The sequence below is a fragment of the Manis javanica genome, chromosome 5 (assembly GCF_040802235.1).
Source record: "Manis javanica isolate MJ-LG chromosome 5, MJ_LKY, whole genome shotgun sequence".
In the NCBI taxonomy this organism is placed as follows: domain Eukaryota; kingdom Metazoa; phylum Chordata; class Mammalia; order Pholidota; family Manidae; genus Manis; species Manis javanica.
In genome coordinates this window covers 30,445,549-30,467,327 of record NC_133160.1, presented here as the reverse complement: position 1 = coordinate 30,467,327, position 21,779 = coordinate 30,445,549, and the positions used below count along the sequence as shown (strand labels likewise).

The 21,779-nt window shown below is 44.3% G+C and overlaps 1 protein-coding gene across 4 annotated transcripts in view; it reads left to right on the top strand.

Moving 5' to 3' along the window:
* The window catches only part of RASSF2 (Ras association domain family member 2), a 35,565-nt gene extending 27,241 nt beyond the window's left edge, over positions 1–8,324 (top strand). For all 4 annotated transcript variants that reach the window (XM_037017501.2, XM_017663889.3, XM_073236889.1 and 1 more), the window contains 5 exons: positions 299–400; positions 1,300–1,351; positions 1,839–1,960; positions 3,229–3,326; positions 4,524–8,324. In XM_037017501.2, coding sequence (XP_036873396.1) covers positions 299–400; positions 1,300–1,351; positions 1,839–1,960; positions 3,229–3,326; positions 4,524–4,593 — 444 coding nt within the window. In that variant the 3' untranslated portion in view covers positions 4,594–8,324. The remainder of the gene's footprint in view (positions 1–298; positions 401–1,299; positions 1,352–1,838; positions 1,961–3,228; positions 3,327–4,523) is intronic.
* Positions 8,325–21,779: the final 13,455 nt, after the last annotated feature.

Genomic DNA, 21,779 nt, shown 5'->3' with positions numbered 1-21,779 from the left:
CATGCGCGTGTTTTATTTGGTGAGCAGACTTCTTACCTGGTCCTAGTCCTCCCAGCCCTGCTGCTGGGTGAGTCCTGCCTGCTTCTCAGGGCAGAGGGTGGCATAGCTCCTGAGGCAGGCAAAGCCCAGGGCTGCACTGACATCAAAGCCTGACGCCGGGTGTCAGGTGTCCTAAGGGCATACAGGTTGAGTGACACTGTCCCTGAGCCCTCTACCCCAGGTAACGGGCTGACACACCTGGGGTTTAGTGCCCATCCTTGTCTCCACACTGACCCTGAGCTGGGCCCTCTGTTGACAGACATCTGTGTTCACACCGGCTTACGGCTCTGTCACCAACGTCCGGATCAACAGCACGATGACCACCCCCCAGGTCCTGAAGCTGCTGCTCAACAAATTTAAGGCAAGTTCCCTCTGCAGCTGGCTGGCCCCAGATGGGTGGCACCTGGGCCTCGGGGGCTGTGGAGTGTGTGTGGGGAAGGGGCACTGGGCGGAGGGCTTGGGCTCTTTAGACCCCATGGCATCAGCATCATCTGGGAGCTTTTAGCAAAGCAGGTTGTCCGGCTCCATCCCTGAATCAGATCTGGTGAGTCAGAATCTCAAAGGTGAGGCTTATAGGGGGTTCTGGTGCCAATGAATGCTGAGAAGCTCTAGCTCTCAGGTGCTTTATGGGCTGCTAGAAGGCCCCCAGGCCTGAGGACTGGCTTGGGGCACCATATATAGACTGACGTCTGGAAGACAGATGGAGAACCTACTTTGAAAAATGAGCCTTTAATAGATGTATAAATGTGTAATGCATGAATGTTTTAAAAGTCCTGTTACTCTGTTTTCCATAAGCCCCTTATAAGAAAATCCCCTGCTTTTGGAGATCAGGTATTCTGGTTTTTAATGGAAGCCAGTGGTGTCTAGTGGTCAAGGGCACAGACTCGGGTTCAAATCCTCACCTGTCACCTGCAGCTTGGATGCACAGGGCAAGTTACTTAAGCTCCCAGTGCATTTGCTTCCTTGTCTGTAAAATGTGGGTAATGGGACCCTGTTGCAGGGCTGTTGTAGTAGATGAGTTGAAATGTGAAGTGTGTAGAGCCATGCTTGGCCTGGTGCAATAAAGGTTAGCTCTTATTGTCTGTTGCTGACAAACTCACTCGCCTGCCCCATCTCATCACTTCTGACAGTTGTAGATAAATAGCCCCCTCCCCAAATAGCCTAAAATCTATTTAGCTTTGCAGTGTTGAAGAATGAATGGCTCAGAGTTAGGATGTGTAAATACATGCTTTCAGCAAGTATCTTTTGCTTCTGATTCAGATTGAGAATTCAGCGGAGGAGTTTGCTTTGTATGTGGTCCATACTAGTGGTGGTAAGTCTGAAGAACACAGTGTACTTTAAGTTATTAACTTAACTCAAAATAGCAAATTAAAAAAAAAAAACCTCTGCCTCATTCACTTGTTGTTTTGGCTTTGGAACCCTCCAGATGTTGTTTGCCTCCAAGGCTGGTGGGCCTACGGATGAGTCCACTGGGGAAGGCCACTTATGGTCAGTAACCAAACACTAAAACTTAACTGCATATTAAAAAAGGAGCTGGATTTTCTCAAGAGACAGATAAAACCACTCCCTTCAATGTAGCATCTTCCAGTGGGTATGAGGCATGGTAGTATTGTTAGGAAGAGGGGAGAGGGAGCAGTTGCTTTGAATAAGAATTCTTCACTTATAAATCAATCTCCTGACTTGTATGGCCGCATCTCCTCAGGTGCCTCGTCCATTTGGGCCCCAGGGTTGACTACTATGTATGGTGAGAAAGGCCTTGGGCCAAACTCAGGGCTGCTCTTGGCTGTGTGTGGTTCCAGAGAAACAGAAGCTGAAGAACACGGATTACCCGCTGATTGCCCGAATCCTCCAGGGCCCATGTGAGCAGGTCTCCAAAGTGTTCCTTATGGAGAAGGACCAGGTGGAGGAAGTCACTTATGATGTGAGTCCCCTTTTGGTCAGATGGTGTGTCCTGGGTGGGTGGAGGTGGGGAGTGGGGGAGTGGATTTGATTAGGTTACCTGCAACTGGGATACAGCTTGACTTTTTGGCCAAGGACCATGCCCTGTTATGTTGCCATTCCCCAGTATTAGGTTTTCTTGAAGCAGTAATGGCCAAGAGGCTGGAAGAATGAACCCAGAGGCTAGGTTGAAAGTATATGCCCTATGGGAGTTACTGGAGGAATGCTCAGGCACAAAGTGATTTCCATAGGAGGAATTTAGGCCTTGAGCCTTTCTGGGGTACTGTAAGAAGGGTGAGAAGTTTCTGCAAACCCTTTCTTAGCAACTTCAAGAAGTTAGCAATGACTTTTTCTTCTCTTATGTATTAGTCAGCTTTTGCTACAGTAACATTGTAAGTCTAAGTTGCTTACAACAGCAAACATTTACTTTCTTGCTCAGGATCCTACAGGCTGTTAGCAACAGCTCTGTTCTAGGCTATGGGTTGAGTTCAGGTATACATTGCATATCTCATTCAGAGACCCAGGCTCAAGGGGCAGTGGGCTACTTGACATATGCTTCTTATGGCAGGTGGCTGGAGTGCAAGAAACCAGGCCAAACCATGTAAGCTCATTTGAAGCCTCCACTCATATGTGATGTATTTCATGTCCACACACATTCCATTGACCAAAAGCAAGTCACAGCCAAGTCCAACATTAATATGGTGGAGAAAGACACTTCTCCCATGGAGGAGAGTTGTCAGAGGAGGAGGGTGTGGATTCTAGTAGGGGAGGGGGAGTGGTTTAATTTCGGCTCACCTGGGATCTCCCCACCCCAGTCCTACCCTCTCAGGAACAAGTTCACATTTGGACGCCTCTTTGAGACTTGAGACCCAAATCATCATTCTGAGCCAGGGTTCTTTAAATTCTCTTAAGGGAGGACAGAGAGGTGTATTGCATATCACAGATCCAAGTCTTCCACTGAACCAAGAGAAGGTGCTTTTCACATTTGCCATCCCCTCATCATGAACTGTTCACATGAGATGACAAATGAGAAATTATGACATTCGAGTCATGTGAACGAAGCAGTCTTCATTACAGACTCTGTACCAGCCTAAATGAGGAGAATGAAGCTTGGCTCCTGCCTTTAAGGAACCCTGGATTGGTACAGAAAGAAAGTTTTTCCCATCCATGACAAGGACACCAGAGGGGACAGGAATGATGCCAGGAGGGAGCAGGCAGGCATGCATCTCAGGCTTCCCTCTTCCTCCCCAGGTAGCCCAGTATATAAAGTTCGAGATGCCTGTCCTTAAAAGCTTCATTCAGAAGCTCCAAGAAGAAGAAGACCGGGAAGTGAAGAAGTTGATGCGCAAGTAAGCGTGGCTCCTGGGGGTGCAGGTGGGGCTCTCTAGGCCTCAGTGAGAGCGCTCCCCATTCAGGTGCCTTGCAGGGGCCATGCTGAGCCTCTGCATGGGCCCAAGCCTTCCGGGCCTTCAGGGGGCTTCCCATTCATGACTCTGGATCTCAGATGGGAATGCAAAACTGAAGTGTGTTTCTGTCTTTGCTTCTCATGTCAGCTTCTCGTTTTGATGTGGGACATAAAACTGTTCTAGAGATTTCAGGAAGATTGTTTTAATAGAAGTCAGAGCAATCTACCTGTAAACGCCTTTCCTTGTATGCTTCCACCCTTTTTAACATTTCTCTCCTAAAAATTGGTTTGGGTTGAAAAGTCCAGCAGTTTTTCTCTGGGGATGATTTTACAATTTTCTGGCCATGTTTAGTCATAAAGGAGACAACGTTTCACGGATATAGCAGAACAATTGATTGTTATTTGCCACAGGAGAATACAACCAATGTCATAGTTGCTGTATCAATGATAGTAGATTGTGCAATAGCGGTTAACAGTTACTGAATGACTCACCCTGTGCCAGACTTTAAAAATAGCTCTTGCTGTGCATTGCAAAGCCCTGAACATAAGGAATGTTCCCTTTAGCCACCAGCAGACCCACTAGAGTATCTGCTCTGCCATAGTTCAGGGAGGGGTTGGGGATATTGTTCTCACCAACAAGCCATGGACCTCCACTCCTGGTCATTGCTAAGGCCTCTTCTGCAAAATGCAGGTACTGATATCAAGTTGAACCATGTGACATGGCCGTTTTTGTACCCTCTCCTACCCTCTGCCAAATGGTCAAATAATGGCAGTTTCATATGGTCCGGCCTCAGTGAGGATTACAGGCCTCTGTAATTACTGTGCATGTACAGTACCACCACGGTGCTTGGGCAGAGCAAGCACTCACTTCATGGAGCCCTCATTGGTATTGCTATTTCCACCTCTGATCCATCTTTTGCCAGACTTTCTAACTATAGTAAAATAATCTCGTTTGACCTCGTCTCTTAGTCCTTCTCATCCTGCTGTGGAAATGAATAGAATGATAAAGTGGCCGAAGAGCAGGCCCATAACAGTAGCAAAGGGACAAGACTGGCAGCCCACACGGAGACCGAGTGGCGGGGCAGGATGGCCAGGAAGCATGTGTTCCTTGCTGCTTCACTGCAGCTGTTTCTGTCCCCAGGTACACCGTGCTCCGGCTGATGATTCGGCAGAGGCTGGAGGAGATAGCTGAGACCCCAGCAACGATCTGAGCCACAAGGAGGGGACCCAGACACCACAGGGGCTGCTGTTGACATAAGATGCACAGGAAGCTGGGTGCATTCCTTCCATGGATATGTTTAAATGTAAATTTCTCCAAGCCACCATTGGCTGCCCCGAGCAGGATGAAGAAGCCAGCAGGCAACTCCCCAACCTCAAGTCCCTGCACTCTTTTCTTTATTCACAAAGACTTCTGATTTTTGTTATACAGAAGACCCAAAATGTGTGTGTGTGTGAGCGTGTGTGTGAGAGTGTGTGCACAGAGCATATAACCACGTGCCTACCTGGTATTTTCACATGCAGTTAAATTCCCAGCAATCAGCACACGTGCCATGAGGCTAGCAGATGTGCTGCTCATGGCCAGGAAAGTCAGGGCAGTCACCGATCTGAGGAGCTTTAGGCTTAAGAAAAGATTTATCCCCTCAAGTTCCAAGGAGCAGCCACACATATCTGCCCCTCTTTAGAAGGGTAAGGTGTCTACAAGGATGGGAGAATGTGAGAGATACTTGGGGAGTAGCAAAATGATAGCCATGCTCTTGGGGCAGGTCCAGTGGAAAGAGATCCATCCTGGGGTAGATGCAATAAGCCCACAAGTTTTTACACTGGAAACTCTGATTGTTTTAAATAACAAAGATATATGTGAGGGTCTGTGTGGGGTCTGCCTCCTTCCCCACTTCCATGGCCACCTCAAGGGGACAGAAAGGGAAGCTGATGTTTCAGCCCAGCAAGCTGCAGACCCCACCTCTTCGGTGCCTCCTTCAGTTGAAGGAAGGGTCTCATGAAATATGTCTCACTGGTTTGTACCTGGCACTGACTGGCTAGCATAGCTAGGGCTTGGCCTTGTTCTGAGATGGAGGCTAGGGAGTTTCCCTCTGGGGAAATGTAGAGGCTCCTTGCAGAAATGGCAGGGGTCTGTGATACCAGCCCATTTTCACATCCTCAAGGGGTCTTCCTGCACATAGCTGAGGCTATGTGTTTGGAGTCAAGGCTTTATTTTTTCAGCCACTGGATTATTGCCCATTGTCTTGGCCTCGTGCATGGTGATGGACTCCAAGAACTAGGTCTTGTTCTGCTACTGACTGAGCGTGGGGTTCCGGGAAGCCTTTGGGCTGCCCTGTGAAGGTGCACAGGGAGGATGGAGCTTCTGTCTCAGCCACATGGGCAATCTTTAGAGCAGACCCCAGTGGGGAAAAAGGGCAGGGACAGTCTGTCCCCTGTGGCCCCTCTTGGGAAGACCGTGAGGTAGCTGGGCACCAGAGTGACTGATGCAGTTTGCAGAGGGAGAGACGGATGCTTGGAGCAGGAAGCCTGACTGTGGACATGAACCAAGCCAGGCCAGGAGCTCCAAACAGGAGATGTCTGAGCCTTGTTGGGGTAGGGACACCCCCATCCCGCACCTCCTCCCCAAGGAAGATTTGGAGCACTGAGCACTTGTGGAAAGGACAGCCACTAATGTGTGCAGTGCCGTTAAGGAAGGCAGACCTCTGCAGAAGAACTGGGCCCACCCTGGGGCCCCTCCTGCCCCCTGCCCACCTGGTGGTTTCCACAGCTTCTTTAGATGGCTCACAGCTGTGGTTTCATTGTTGACTTTCAAAAAGATGGCAGGCTGCCAGCTGGCATCTTGCCCGGGGTCTCCTAGCAAGCCGGCCTCTGCGGGGACAGTGCTGCCAGCCCCCACATGGACTGGAAATCCAGAGGGCCTTTTTTTCAACCATGCACCTCGGCAGGCTTCTGCAAAATGAACAGAGAAAACTGGGGGTTGGGGGAGAGGTTATCTTTGTTACGGATTGGAAAGAGCAGTTCTTTGAATGCAAACTTGCTTCCTGAGTTTTGCATTTGAGAAAATGACTTGGGAAACTTCTCTTCCAGTTATATTTATTTTGAATGTTCAAAGCCTTTGTTGGCTCTGATAATTCTCCTTGGGGGTCCACAAAGCAAGTTATTAACCACTGTTATTGGACAGCTTTTTCTGTTTTTTCAAATTTCTCTTTAATTTGCACTACCACTCTGATAGTGTTAAATATGGAAATGTTGTAAAAGATCAGGTTTGCCAGATCACTTCCTAAGAAAGTGATGCTAAGGTAGACTTGGCTTTTTAGAGATGGGGTGTTGGTGTGGAAGTGAGGGGAAAATCCCATCTTACAAATACTTAATGCAGGCCACACTTTTCCACTTTGGCTCACCCCAGTTAGAGATCATTTCTCACATCCTAATAACAATCAGGAATTTTGGAAAGGTTCTTTGAGACGGCAGTGGCTGAAACAGAGACACTGCCAAGGTGTGGAGCTGGATTTTCTCACTGGTATCACATGGCCTTGCAGCTTCGAACCCCTCCACCGATTTGCGTGGGTTTATGTAACTGTGTGCAATGAACCTGAAATCGTGTGAGGAACAAAAGGCCAATTTATAGGTTTTTCCTGACTTGTGAAAAGCAATAGAGCCACATCTGGCTTTCTTGTTCCAGGGGCTTATGTTACAAGGGGATCAAATGAAGGAAAAGCTGGAGTCCGTTTGGCTGGGAGGGGCGCCTGTTCTCCCAGGTGACGGTGGAATGAAGCACAAGGGCACATGCTTGGCTATCACCTGAGTAGGAAGGTGATAGTTAAGTAGGGGAGGGGGTCCACTGGGGTGGGGCTGAAAAGCACAAGCAACCCGCAGACCTGTGTGGGCTCTCCTGTGTCTGCTGGTGAGGAGTGTGCACACTGGTCTCTGGGCCGCGTGGACTTTGGAGGTTGATGGGAGAGGATCTCGGATTAGCCTCCCACCCACATGAAAAATGCTGAGGCCTGAAGTTGAGGTTTTGGCCTGAGATTTCAAGGAGAAATATTTTCACCCTTCCCTCCTCTCTACCAAAAAGAAAACAATAGTTTCTCTTTGAGATCTCCAAATAAAGACATTTTATCATCAGTATAGATAGGACTTTGGCATATAATGACAAAAAGAAAAAAAAATCTGTTCTCAGATGCAAAAATGGCTTGGCAAGAATCCTCTTGTGGAGCTGAGTGGTTATTTCAGAGAGGAGAGTTAGAAAGAAAAGGGCAAGAAGCCTTTAAGGGAATTTCTCCTTATAGAAAAAAAAGTGATTTAAAAGCTCCGTAGCATGGAGAACATGGTGCCATATCTCCAAGAGAGAAATTTCTATATAACAAGTGAATTGCAGTGTCTCCGTGACCAAACCATGATGTGGGGGCTCCTGAAATCTCCCCAGGCTTCCTTAATGCAGGAGCACACATTTTGGAGTCTTGCTTGAGTCAGATGAAATGAGAAATGATTTTCTAGAGAGGCAGAAATAGAAACGGATGTGGCACCCCTTCTTTAGATAGAATTAAAAGTGTTTTTACCCTGTCACGGGGGGTTACAGCATCCTTGTGTTTTCACCAAGCACAAGACACAAACTGAAGGGAAAGCGTCGGTTTACCCTTTGAGCCTTCCCGGCAGATTGCAGGCCTGGTTCCCAGGTGGATGGTTTCTGGTGTGTTACTACTAGTATTTCTTAAGGGTTTCCCCACTTGTTTTAGCTTTGTGAAGTACTCTTTTCCTAATCATGACTTGCCTTTCCGCAATGGTACATGACTTGGTTCAATGTTTGGTTCTAAAGTTAGAAACGGATCCATCCTAATTTGACAAGGCCTCAGTAGGGAGCCATACATTTCTGTAACATTTTGATGTTTTAATGCACCTGACTTAGATCTTGTTGAAATAAAGCACTTTTCAAACCCCCGTGCTTGGATCTCTGTGTGTCTGCTGGATGGCGAGCTCGTGTTGCGGGACGGATGGGGATAGGAATGTGAGGGTACATCCAGGAGATAAGGTGATGCTCTTCCATCAGAGTTTATGGTTTGAATAAGCTGAGACTTGCTGTAATCTTCTACACAGAAAGTGAAATGAGGTTGTCCCCTATGAGTCTTGAGTTCAGGTCCTGGTGCAGCCAAGAGCTGTGGTGGAAAGAGCTGGGAACTACCATTCAGTGAGGCCAGATCTTTGTCTCTATGCCTGGCTCTTGTTACAAGCCTGGGACCAATTCATTGAACCTTTTTCTAGAACTTGGTTTCCTCATCTGTAAAATAGCTAAGCCATCCTGTGGGAGTGTGGGGACCTGGTCTGCCTGAGTTGGAGGCAGCCCCCAGGGATCACCAAATGTAAGACCTCAGACTAGCATCTAAGTTCCACCCTATGGTGCAGTGAAAATTTGATGGTGAATTTTGTGTCAACTTGTGTCAATTCAGATATTTGGTCAAAGTCTAGTTGTTGTAAAATACTTTTTAGATTATCATTTACCTCAGTAGACTTTGATTAAAGCAGATTACCTTCCATAGTGGGTGGGCCTTATCCAATCAGTTGAAGGCCTTACGAGAAAAATACTGCCTCTTGTGAGGGAAAGAGAATTCTTTGGACTTGAGCTGAGACACTGGCTCTTCCTGGGTCTCTAGACTGCCAGCCAACCTTGTAGGTTTTGGACTTGTCAGACCCCACAATTGCATGAACTAATTCCATAAAATAAATCTCTCTATATACACATCCAATTGGTCCTGTTTTTCTGGACAATTCTAACACAGAGGGGTTGTGTAGTTGGTTCATAAGGTTTGAATATCTGACTGATGATTGTCTTCCTAGGATCATAAATCGTGACATAGTTTTTTTAGAGAGACAAAGGTAACAACCAAGACAAGTTTTGACAATGCCCCCAAATGGTACTTATCTTTTTTTTAAAAGATAAAAATTTGGATGGATCACTGTTCCCTTTAAGTGTTGTTTTGACTTTTTGTATTTAGAGTTTTCACTCCAAGCAATTGCCTTTTAGCTGCTGAATTAACTAAGCTGGGTGAAATAGACAAGCAGACAGTTAACTCTTCCAAGGCAGTGAGGTTTTTGTAGTGTCCAGCATGTAGGCGACAGAGACAAAAGATAAATGGTCTGTTTAGGGGCCTGCTAAGACTCCAAATCAGGCAGTCAGCGTTACAGAAGTTAAAGTGCCTAAAATCACTCAACAAATAGTTAATAGCCTTTTGCCAAAGGAGCCGGCAGCTCTTGACTTGCTTTATGGAAACATATTTTATGAAATAATTTGGTATTGTCTATGTTAGAGAATGAAGGTATTACTAAATGGAGTTTGCTGTGAACACGAGACTTTACTGTGAAGTTTTGGATACATTTAAATAGGTTTTGCTGAGATGCTTAGATGCAAACAAGCCTACTGAAAATTGAACTTGGGTAAAGTTGACATTGCTCTTTTCATTTTAAAACCATGTGAAATGGAAATGAATATCTATGATTTAAGTATATATGTTATAGAAGCATGTAAGTTAACTTTAAGTAGTAAGTATATACTTTATAAGTATACAGGTTAATTACAGAAGTGTTCACACTCAGGGCGCATTGGTAAGGACTTTATAGGTTTGGGTCTCCTACAAAATTCTCCACTGAGAGAAACCCGGGCTCCAGGGAGGGTGGCTGGTGCCAGAGTTTGCAACAGAAGGAACAGGACAATGGAGGTCTGTCTTGCTAATGGAAAGTAATTATATCTCAGAGATATCTGGGCTATAATTTTGAGAACAGACTGCTGATGAGAACTCCTACACATAGCCAGTATGGAATGTCGGGGGCTATAAAAACCTTGAACCCAAAACAAATCCCAAGGAAAGATTCTAAAGGTCAGAGAAATATTTACAGAAATATAATGTATTCTTCAACTTCAGTTGTTCAAGTTCTTTAACCAAACTTTGGCTATACCACAAGTTGTTGCAAGTCAGTGTAAGTAGTTGGCCAAAAGCTCTTGAGATAACTAAGCAAAAAGAGCAAACCACCATCCATGACCCATTAAAAGAAACCAACAAGTAAAAGTTGAGTTTAAAATGGTCATAATAATCTAGAAATTGTTTAGAAATACAAAGTGAATTTTGAAAGTTGCTCAAACAATGTGACTACATACCAGTTTTATTTCTGTGTATCAGCAATAAAAGATTAGAAAATAAAATTTGAAAATGGAAAGGTATCCCTCATTTATGGATTGGAAAGATGGCAATTCTCCCCAAATTCATCTAAGTAATCACAATAAAAACCCAAATAGGTACACCCCAATTAAAAAAAAATAGCTAAGTAGGACTTTTTCTTCCTTTTTTCCTTCCTTCTATGATACTACAGGTAAAATACCATAAACATCAGTATTATGCAGCCATTAGAAGTGGACATAAAGCTTATGTAGACACATGATTATGTGAAGTGAATAAGATAGTATGTTCAGTGGTAGCAGACCTACATATAAAGGCTTATAAGAAAAGTTACCTTGGAGTGGTGGGATTATGTTTTCCTTTGATTTCTATTACATTGGCTTTTAGTTTAAAATTTCCTGTTTAGTGTGTCCAAAACTATTGGGGGTCCAAAAGCACATACAGAGGCAAAAACACGAAAATAAAAACTGGCCAGGAGACTAAAGCCAGCCAGACCCTCATCTACCTGCTGTTTTCTCCAAGTACAAGACTTCAAAAGCTCTGTTGTAATGGGAGGCCTATCGTGCAATTGAAATGCAGTCCTTATATGCCCAAACCGTAGGCGTGTGAATGTGTAACGCGTTCACACACACATGCACGCACCAGAATGGAAGGACACACCACAGTGTTGAGGCTTTTTGAGAAAATTAGGCGCCCTAATGTCTCAGGGTGCAGGAGCCTGAAGGACGGAGGCTCCAGTGAGACACTGAGGAATTCCCGGTGTTTAGGCTGTCACCCCAGACACCAAACTCACTTCCTAAGTGTGTTCTCAATGCTCCTTTCAGGAATTGGAAAGCAAAAGCCTTCAAAAGGAGAAAAAAAAATCCCTATTAAAAATTCTGGAGTTAGCCAGAATATGCCGTCAGGCTGTTGAGCTTTCAGTTTCTTACATTCTGAAGTTCTCTTTGTTAAGAATTGGGTACTGTAACAAATCCTGATGGGCTCACCAAGGCCTTGTTTGGTGGATTCTAGATAAATGTGTGCTTTGCCGGTCCCCTCCCCCTGCACACGGACACTCCCTATTTCCCTGTCCTCCCTTGGGAACTGCTCTGACCTACGGCCCCACAGAGCATGGGCTCACTTTTTCCTGGGGTTTTAGGAAAGATGTCCAGGCAGTGAAGATTATTTCTGGACTGACTCAGATAATTATCAAAGAAACCTAATTTAAAAACGAAGGCATCTACCAGTACCCTACAAAGGTACACACAGTAAGCCAACAATAAACAACCCTAAAATAACCCAAATGACCCTCAGTATCCTAAAATGCCCTTAGAATCTCCCCACCCTTTAACACCTCAAAGACCCTGAAGACCCTTATAAAGCACATGCCACTGGTTTTGAACTTCAGGGAGCACCAGAACCCCCTGGGGGGTTAAAGCAGATTGCTGGGCTCCACCCCTGTGTTCCTGATTCAGCAAGCCTGCTCTTGGACAGGACCTCAGGTGCTGAGGCTGCTACTGGGCTGCTGAGGCTGCTGCTGGTCCGTGTCTGGACCACTGTTGTGAGCTAGTATCAGGTGACAGACTCTCAACCTGGCTGTGTGTCGCAGTCCCCTGGGAGCTGTAAAAATGCTGATGCCTGTATTCCATACTGAGATTCTGATTTCATTCTTCTAGGATATGGCTGTTAACATTGTGCCTCCCCTTTCCACCACCCCTTTCCATTCCAGTGTGCACTGAATTTGAAAACCACAACAAACAGTGCTAAAAGATTCTAAATGAATCCCCACAGTCCTAAACTGTTAAACAGGACCCCACGTAAAACATTTAGACATGATAGACAAATAGCTCTTAGAGTCCTAAATTCTGTTAATCAACCCTAAATGATCCTAAACAAATTTCAAAAATCCCAGACAATAATAAATGATTCTACATGTCCATAAAAGATCCTAAATGATCCTTAGTGACTCTAAAACCCCTAGAGGGCCCTGAACTTTGAATGAATCAACTCTAAACCTAAAGAGCCCACCTGATATTCAGTGATCCTAAATGACCTTTAACTTTCAAAAGAATATTAAGTCCTTCTCCAGACTACCTAGACTGAAATGGGCTCTCAGCCCTCTCCTGGGACCCCATTGCCTCCACCTTCCTCAGCAGTCACTGTGTTTCATGCTCTGCCTTGCTGTCCTGCAAACATGCCAGACCCCTTCTTCTTTGGGGCCTTTGCACTCACCACTTTCTCTTTCTAGAAGAGTCTGCCCCCAGCTTTTCACATGCTTGGTTGCTCTTTTTTTTTAAATTAAAGTATTATTAATACACAATCTCATGTTGGTTTAAAATGTACATCACAGTGGTTCAACAGTCCCTGTGATCAACTTGTATTGTGATTGTGAATATTTGTGCCACTTTATCCCCTTTACCCTCCCTAAACACCCACCCTAGCCTCTCACTCTTGGCAACCACTAGTCCCTTCTCAATATCTATGAGTGTACTGCTGTCTTGTTCCTTCTGTTTTGCTTTGTTTTTATATTCCACAAATAAGTGAAATCATGGTATTTGTCTTCCTCCACCTGGCTTATTTCACTGAACATAATACCCTCTAGATCCATCCATGTTGTTGCAAATGTCAGTATTTCTTTTCTTTTTATGGCTGAATAATATTCCATTGTGTATATGTACCACATCTTCTTTATCCATTCATCTACTGATGGACACTTAGGTTGCTTCCATATCTTGGCTATTGCAAATAGTATGGGGATAAATATAGGGGATAAACATAAATCTTTTCAAATGAGGGGTTTTGTTTTCTTTGGGTAAATTCCTAGAAGTGGAATTACTGGGTCTAATGGTATTTATATGTTTCATTTTTTGAGGAATTTCCATACTGCTTTCCACAGTGGTTGCACCAATTTACATTCCAACCAACAGTTTAGGAGGGTTCTCATTTCTCCACATCCTCACCAGCATTTGTTGTTTCTTGTCTTGAATAGTGGCCATTCTAATTGGTGTGAGGTGATATCTCATTGTCATTTTAATTTGCATTTCTCTGATGATCAGTGATGTGGAGCATCTTTTCATACACCTATTGGCCATTTGTATTTACTCTTTGGAGAAGTGTCTGTGCAGGTACTCCACCCATTGCTTAATCAGGTTGTTTTTTTGGGTGTTAAGGCATGTGAGTTCTTTATATATTTTATATGTTAACCCCTTATCAGATGAGACATTTATAAATATATTCTCTTATACTGTAGGATGCCTTTTTATTCTGCTGATGGTGTCCTTTGCTGTACAGAAGCTTTGAGTTTGATGTAGTCCCACTTGTTCTTTTTTTATTTTCCCTTGCCCGAGGAGATGTGTCCAAGAAAGAACTGCTCATCAGTTTATATTCAAGAGATTTTTGTCTATGTTTTCTTCTAAGAGTTTTATGGTTTCATGACTTACATTCAGGTCTTTGATCCATTTCAAGTTTACTTTTGTGTATGAAGTTAGACAATAATCCATTTTCATTCTCTTACATGTAGCTATCCAGTTTTCCCAACACTAGTTGTTGTAGAGGCTGTAATTTCCCCATTGTAAATCCATGGCTCCTTTATCATATATTAATTGACAATATATGCATGGGTTTATATTTGGGCTCTCTATATTCTGTTCCATTGATCTATGGGTCTGTTCTTGTGCCAGTACCAAATTGTCTTGATTACTGTGGCTTTGTAGTAGAGCTTGAAGTTAGGGAGTGTAATATACCCAGCTTTATTCTTCTTCCTCAGAATTGTTTTGGCTATTCAGGGTCTTCTGTGGTTCCATATGAATTTTAGAACTATTTGTTCTAGTTAATTGAAGAGTGAGTGCTGTTGGTATTTTGACAGGGATTGCACTGTATCTGTAAATTGCTTTGGGCAGGATGGCTTTTTGGACAATGTTAATTCTTCCTATCCATGAGCATGGGATAGACTTCTGTTCATTGGTGTCTTCTTTAATTTCTCTCATGAGTGCCTTATAGTTTTCAGAGTATAGGTCTTTCACGTCCTTGGTTAGGTTTATTCCTAGGTATTTTATTCTTTTTGATGCACTTGTAAATGGAGTTGTTTCCCTGATTTCTCCTCCTGCTAGTTCATTGTTAGTATATAGGAATGCAACAGATTCTCTGTATTAATATTGTATCCTGTAACTTTGCTGAATTCAGTTATTAGTTATAGTAGTTTTTTGGTGGAGTCTTTAGGGTTTTCTATGTATAATTCATGTCATTTACCAATAGAGACAGTGTTTGGCTGATTTCTGATTCATGTCTCAGCACAGCTGTTGCTTCCTGGCAAGGCTTGCCCTGAGCGAATGCCCTACCTCAGTCAGCTGCCCTCTTGCCAGTTATGTTCTGCTTCCATTTTTCTTCAAAGCATGTTTCATTGTCCGAACGTATGTGTTGATTCATCTCCTCCACCAGAATCCACACTCCATGAGGGTATCCCCAACCCCTAGAGTAGTATCTGACCTTTGGTAGGCACCTTGATAATATATGTGGAATGAATAAATGTATATCCAGATTTACCCTAAGCACAAAGGCCTCAAAACGCCTAGAATGCAAATGCAAATAACAACTTCAAGGTCTTGACCCAAGTTAATTAATAGTTGTAATCCCCATAGTCCCCTCTAAAATGCTCTTAGATATCCCAAACCATTTAATGGGTTGTACTTTACTCCAAATCCTAAACGCTTTGGAGTCTAAGATTTCCAATAATCAGAGATCTTGAAGAGGCATAAATTACTCAAAATTATTTTAAGCCCTAAATGATCTCCAATGACTTCAAATGATGCCAAATTGTTGCGGAGCAGCTGCATCTCGGGAGGTCTTTTCCTGTGCACTAGGTGAAACCTCAACTCAGACAGGGGAGGATTCTTGACTCTGATCAAGAAAGAATTCTGGACCAGGTTGAATGAGTGTAGGTGAGGAAGGAATTCATTAAAGTGAGAATAATAGTGAATGGCAGCTGCCAAGCAGGCAACAGAGAGCAAGGAAGAACAGAGGGATGAAAGGGAAGCTCACTGAACTCCCACTCAGCACAGGGCACATCCATTGCCAACTACAGGGTCACCTGGAGTCCACTTGAATCTGCACAGCATGGGAACTAAGCCCCTACCACCCCAGGATTTGGGAGAGCTGCGGAGCACTGGATGGAGTCAGTTTTATGATCTGAGAACTTCTACTTCCCTACTGGTCTCAAATAAAACAGGGAGAGAGAAAAAGATTGTGTTAAGACTGGAAAGGTGAATGAAATAGCAAAGCGACAAAGACATTTACCACCAGAGGTGGACATTGGAGAGTTCTTGTCTTTATCATGGAAAAGGATTAAGAGACAAGTGCCCTAGGCTTATGCAACAAGAAAGTTTATTTGATGTAAGACAGTATACACTCAGATGGGAGTGTGGGCAACCTCAGAGAGGAAGTGTACTTAAGGGTTTAGGCTTTGGGGTTCTATAGGGCCTTTTGGATAGGGGTCAGCATAAGGCATGATGTATACAGGTGATTCATAATTCCTTTGGAATTTTGTTTTAAGAATAGTGTTATTCAGGTGACTGTGTTGATCCGGATCTTGGCATTCTCTATCAACATAACTTCATTCACTTTGGAAGTCTATCTCTTGTCCTGGTTACAAAGTGACTTAATTGATTAAGGGGGTGGAAGAAGAGGAAGACAGCATATAGATTAAGTTAAAGAATAAGCTGGGCCTTTTTCCGTAAACTAAGTAGATTTTACAATGGCATGACCCTTGTCCCATTTCCCTGCTCTATCTCAAAATGATGTAAACCATCCTTAAAAAGCTCTAAGTAACCCCAAAAGAACCCAAGCCTTAGAAGTCTCTAAAAGACCTTCAATAATTTTTAATCCTAACTGATTCTAACTCTGTATGTATAAAATACCCTGACTGAAAAAAATTACCCTAATTCTAAGGACTCTAAAGACCCAATCATTTTAATGACCTAGTGGCTAAAGTGTCTAACAACCCTAAAGCCCTAATGACTGGAAATCATCCTAAATCATCCTAAACCATTTTAGGACAGAGATTGCTGGGGACAGAGGATCTTGTTAAAATGTTGGGCTGGATCCCCAGATCTGGGGTTAGGCTTGAGACCTTGCTTTATGAACAGACTCCTAGTGGCTCCTGATGCCACTGGTCTGCAGACTGGTGTATTTGGAGAAGCAAGGCTAAAAGTTACACACACCTGAATGACCTGAAAGGATCCTAAGAGAACCAAAACTACCCTGCATTCTAAAATGTCCTCAAAGATCTTCAGCAAAACTAAACCCTAAATCCTAAACAACCCTAAGTATCCTAAAATTTCTTAAATGATGTTCAAAACACCATTTGAGCCCAAAGTTATCCAACCTGATCCTGCACTAACTCAACAACTCTAAGTCACCCTAAAGATCATGAGAGACTCTAAACGGTCTTAAACTTTACACCTCCCCTCCCTGCAGTGCCTTAAAAATTCAAATTTACTTTAAATGAATCTAAACCCCAACAGTCCAAAAGACTTTAAAAGACCCAAGAGATCCTAAGTACACCTAAAATCCCAGACTCCCTAAACAATTCTAATTGACCCCAAATTATCTTAAACCCAAATTGACTGTGAATAATTTCAGCAGAGCCTAGATCTAAGGAGCCAGATTTTCCCAGCTCAATGACATTAATGCTAACAATGCCAATGAATTTGACATTAATGACCCAACAATCCTAAACCCTAATGGAAAGTGGAGCAGACATACCTTGTTGATGGCCTGTCCTGACCCAGATTGCCCCATACTCCAATTATTCAACATTTATGCTCCAAATATCAGGGTTCTGTTGTAGACTTTGACTTTAACCCTGATGCAGGGACCAATTCATGCTGAACCTTAAGACTCCAAGTTACAAATACCAGTGCATTGAGGTATGGTTGACCCCGACTCCCCTGATACTGATAACCCTAAAACCTAATTACCATAAACTAATGACCCTGGGCTCTAAACTCTGGAAAGGATACTGGCACAAACCCAGATATACTCAGACCAGGACCTGAACCCTACACCCCTCCCCTTAATGATGGAGAGCCTTCATCCTACTAATCCTAAGGACATGAGAACAGTGACAGAGATTAATACCCTGAGGTTTACCTGGACCTAAGCATGACTTTGATTTCCAGAGCACTAAACCCTAATGTCCTGGACCTTAAACGCTAAACACTGAGCAACATAAAGGCAGTGTTAAGATAGCCCAAGCATGGTGTCGACTCCAGTTCACCTGATCTGTAACATCATACAACCTCACCTCAACACTCCTTACCCCAAGCCCTGGCACGCCCATCGCCTGAGGATCTAATTACAAAATAAGTAGAAGTAATACTTTTTAGTTTGTTCCACTTTTGAGTTGGGGCCCCCAAATCCATCTGAGGCTCATGCATCGTTTTCCTCCATGTAATCACTGAAATTTACCCAGAATTAAGATGAAAATAATGCAGATGTTAGACTTTATAAGACTAAGTTTAAGGTGCCCTTATAGTCACGCAGTTGCTTTTCAGGCCAGTATGACATTCAGCATGGTGAGGGGGAAACAAAATAATTCCAGGAGCCTCTACTTAAAGGACAAGCCAGCCTCCAGAATCCAGACAGGATATTGTACATGAATCATGCTCAGTGATCATGACCTAAAATGCTTTACCCCCTGGAAAATTCAAGATCCATAATACTGTCTTTCTTGGGGGACATATGAGAGATAATAATTTCATTTCAATGAACTACATAAAGGAGCTTAAAGTCCTGGCAATAAAGATTTGTCTCACAGTATGTAATAACTTCTTTATTAAGAGTTTGTAAAGAAAGAATGGTAAAGTCTTCAGACCAAGCACAAAATCAACTTGATTAACCAAAAGTAGATGCCAAGACATAATATTGAGTGAAAATAGCTAGTCAGTAAAAGATTGAGTGAAAATAGCTAGTCAGTAAAAGATTGAGTGAGTAAAAGCAGGATAGTACTATTTATATATCATACACACGCACATACACACACACACACACACACACACAGACACACACACTCACAAATACTCCGTATATGGATGTATAGAAAAAGATCAAAAGGAGATACATTTATTAAAGGTTACCGTGCGACTAGGATGGAGGGGCAGGGGCAGGAGTAGGTGGGGGCAGCTTTACCTGGGATGGATTAACTTTTTTTGAAATGTGGTTTTTCTTTTCTTCAACAATATACATGCACATAGTTTAAAGGGTCAGTCAAAACAGCTCTCCCCTCATTCCTCATCCTCATTCATCCCCACAACTCTTGACTGTGTGCTGATTCTCTGGTATTTACCACTTTATGTATAATTAATGCATTGAGGTCACTTGCTCTTTCTGACTTGCTCCTCCGAGGTCTTATCTTTCTCCACCTCCTTCCCCACCTTCTTGAGCCAGTCATGATCTTTGGTTGGACCTGTGTCCAGTCTTTACATTATAGGACTAGATAAAGATCCTTTGTAAAGCTGAGCTGTGTACTATACTAGAATTATTTTTCCTTTTTTAGCACAACTGATTCTCTTGAAATGAAATTTTTTGTTTTCTCAGTTTCTATCACTGTTAGATGAGATTCAGCAGTGTCTTGGTTTGGGCTCCTGTGGAAGCTGACTTGGAGACCTGGAGCTGAGGGCTGGTAGTTTCTCTGGGAGGTGATTCCAAATCCTGGAAGTGGAGTGGGGAAGTGTGACAGGGAAGGGAAAAAAGCCCATAGAGAGCATGTTATCAGTTAGGTCACCACTAGGGGCAACTGGAGCTCACTCCCACTGGGACCCTCCGGGGGCCAGGGTGGAGCACACCTGAGTTCTCCCATGGAAGGGTGAGGGAGCTGGAGTATGTACACACCAACTTCCATCAGGCTTTGGTAGGAGGCCACTCCTAGCAGCTGGGGTAACCATTAATTCCCCAGCACATCCATCTTGTGCTGTACACAGGCAGACCAGGCTCTGGTGGCCAAGGGACACAGGCACTGGCTGTCAGTGGTCAGGCTTATGTGCACAGAAATGGCAGTGATATGGGCAATACCTGCCCTATGAGCTCGTTGTATCTGTATGTGTTAAAAACAGTGACTTACTAGATATAAATACTCAAACTATTTCACACTTTTGTAAACTTTTTTCTGCATTTCTTCATCTTGCAATTTCCTGGGTGGCCTAAAAAGAAAGCCTTCCCCCCTCTCCCCAGAGGACACTCCAGGAATTCATGTAGGGCCTACCTAAATAATCCACAATAATTTCCCTTTCGCTTAATCACATTTGCAAAAACCCTTTTTCCACATAAGAAAACATTTACAGATTCTAGGGGTTAGGACCTGATACTTTGAGGGGACTTCTTCCAGCCTACCACACTAGGGAAAACCTGAACTAATTTGAAAAAAGTGAAGCTGGACCAAAAGGAGTGCAGGCGGTCAGCTGGATGACCCTGTTTAGTGGACAAGAGAATGTGCAGCATTGGAAGGCTGGAACATTGCCCAAGCATGAAGAACAAAGGCAAAGGAAACAAGGCCAAGGCCGGGCTCACCCCAGGCTCCCAGCCCCTAGCGCCTCTACTTCTCAGCAATCACGCCCGTCTAAGTCATCTCAAGGGCACCAGATATTTTTGGGTCATGCCCAAAGCAGTTAGTGGTCTGGGGAAGCTTTGGTTCTTTCCCCCTGTCATTCATTTAACACTGGAAATAATGAAGATCTCAGACACAGAGAGACAAGACAGAAGGCATTTTCATCTCTGGAAAGACAGTGTGTCCCGGGGAGGAACCAGCCGGTAGTTCGGGAGGCCAAGCCCTCCTGGGTGTGACACTTAATGGCACCCTGAAATTGCCCCTCTGTTTTCTTGCTCTCTGCCCTGGTGATTCGCTCTGCCTCAGCTCCTCCATTCTTGTGGGGTGGCAGGCGGCCCCGACTCAGATACTCGTCTTAGCTTTTCCTTCTCTAAGGAGTCCAGGACACTGTGTGTTTGGGGACAACTTTGAGTGGTTTCCTTAATTTTCTTCAGAGCACACAGCTGTCAACCCAGAGGTAAGGTATTTGCCAGACAGAAATAATGAGTGAGCTCATTTTGGGGACACACTGCTGAGTTTCCAGTCACCTGCCCACATTACAGAAACCCTTTGCCCTGCAGACTCAGGCTTAATTCATTTGCCGTGTGCTCCAACCTGGCATGTGCTCCTGAGAGCAGTGGGCTTCCTCAGATTTTCCACAGGGTGGCCTACGGACTCCTGGGTGGGGGGCATTTATGGAGCTCAGGCCAGTAGTTAGGCAGTACCCTTCCTGCTGATGGCACTGGCTTTGTCATTTTTCTTCTGACTCACCATTTTGCTGTGTTCCTGGGGCTCATTTTTGGGGGCAAACATTGGTGCCCACTTGCTGATCACACCAAGACTTGGGGTCCTCCAAGTGAGCCTGGCTCATCCTGACTCTTCTGGGTCCTGCCCATTCCCTGCTGCCTTTTCCACCTGTGGCCACAATGTCCTCCCTGGACAACCTGGACTCCAGTTGCCCACCTGCTGCCCAGGCCACTCCTATCCCTAGTCCTCAGGGAGCTTCTCAGCTTGGCTGCTGCCTCCTCCCTCTTCCTTAGACTCTGCCTGGAGGCAGCTCTTGGGCCGGTCAGGTTGGGGAGCTCTATTTTTCCTCCATTTGGTTCCACAGTGGCTCCCAACTGCATTCACAATGAACTCCTACACAGTCTTCAAGGCCTGCATCCCCAGCCCCTGGTTACCTCCACCGCCTCATCTCACACACCTCCCATCATCCTGCTCCCTCTGCTCATACTTGCCTCCCTACTACCCCAACACATTCTCAGTGTGGGCCTTTCAGATGCACAAGTTTCTCTTCTTGCAGCATCTTGGCAGGAAAAGACACCAGATCTTGGAATGGCTAACTCATGCTAGCTCATTCTTAAGGTTTAAGTCTCTGGTCAAATGTCCCCTCTGCAAAGAGCCATCCTGATCCCCGCAGTCAGTGTCTTCCTTCCCCTATCATTCTTTTCATTATTTGCGGTTTTTATTTTAGATAAAACCTACATATCATGAGATGAACCTGTCTTAACTGTTCAGTTTGGAGAGTCTGACAAATGTATACATTCATGTAGCAATAACCCAGTCGCGGTACAACCTGTCCCCAGGGGCTTGTCCTCACATTGTTTCATTGACTTCACTCAGCCCTGTAGGACGTTGCATCGTGTATTTATCTGTCCCTCCCTCTACAATGGAA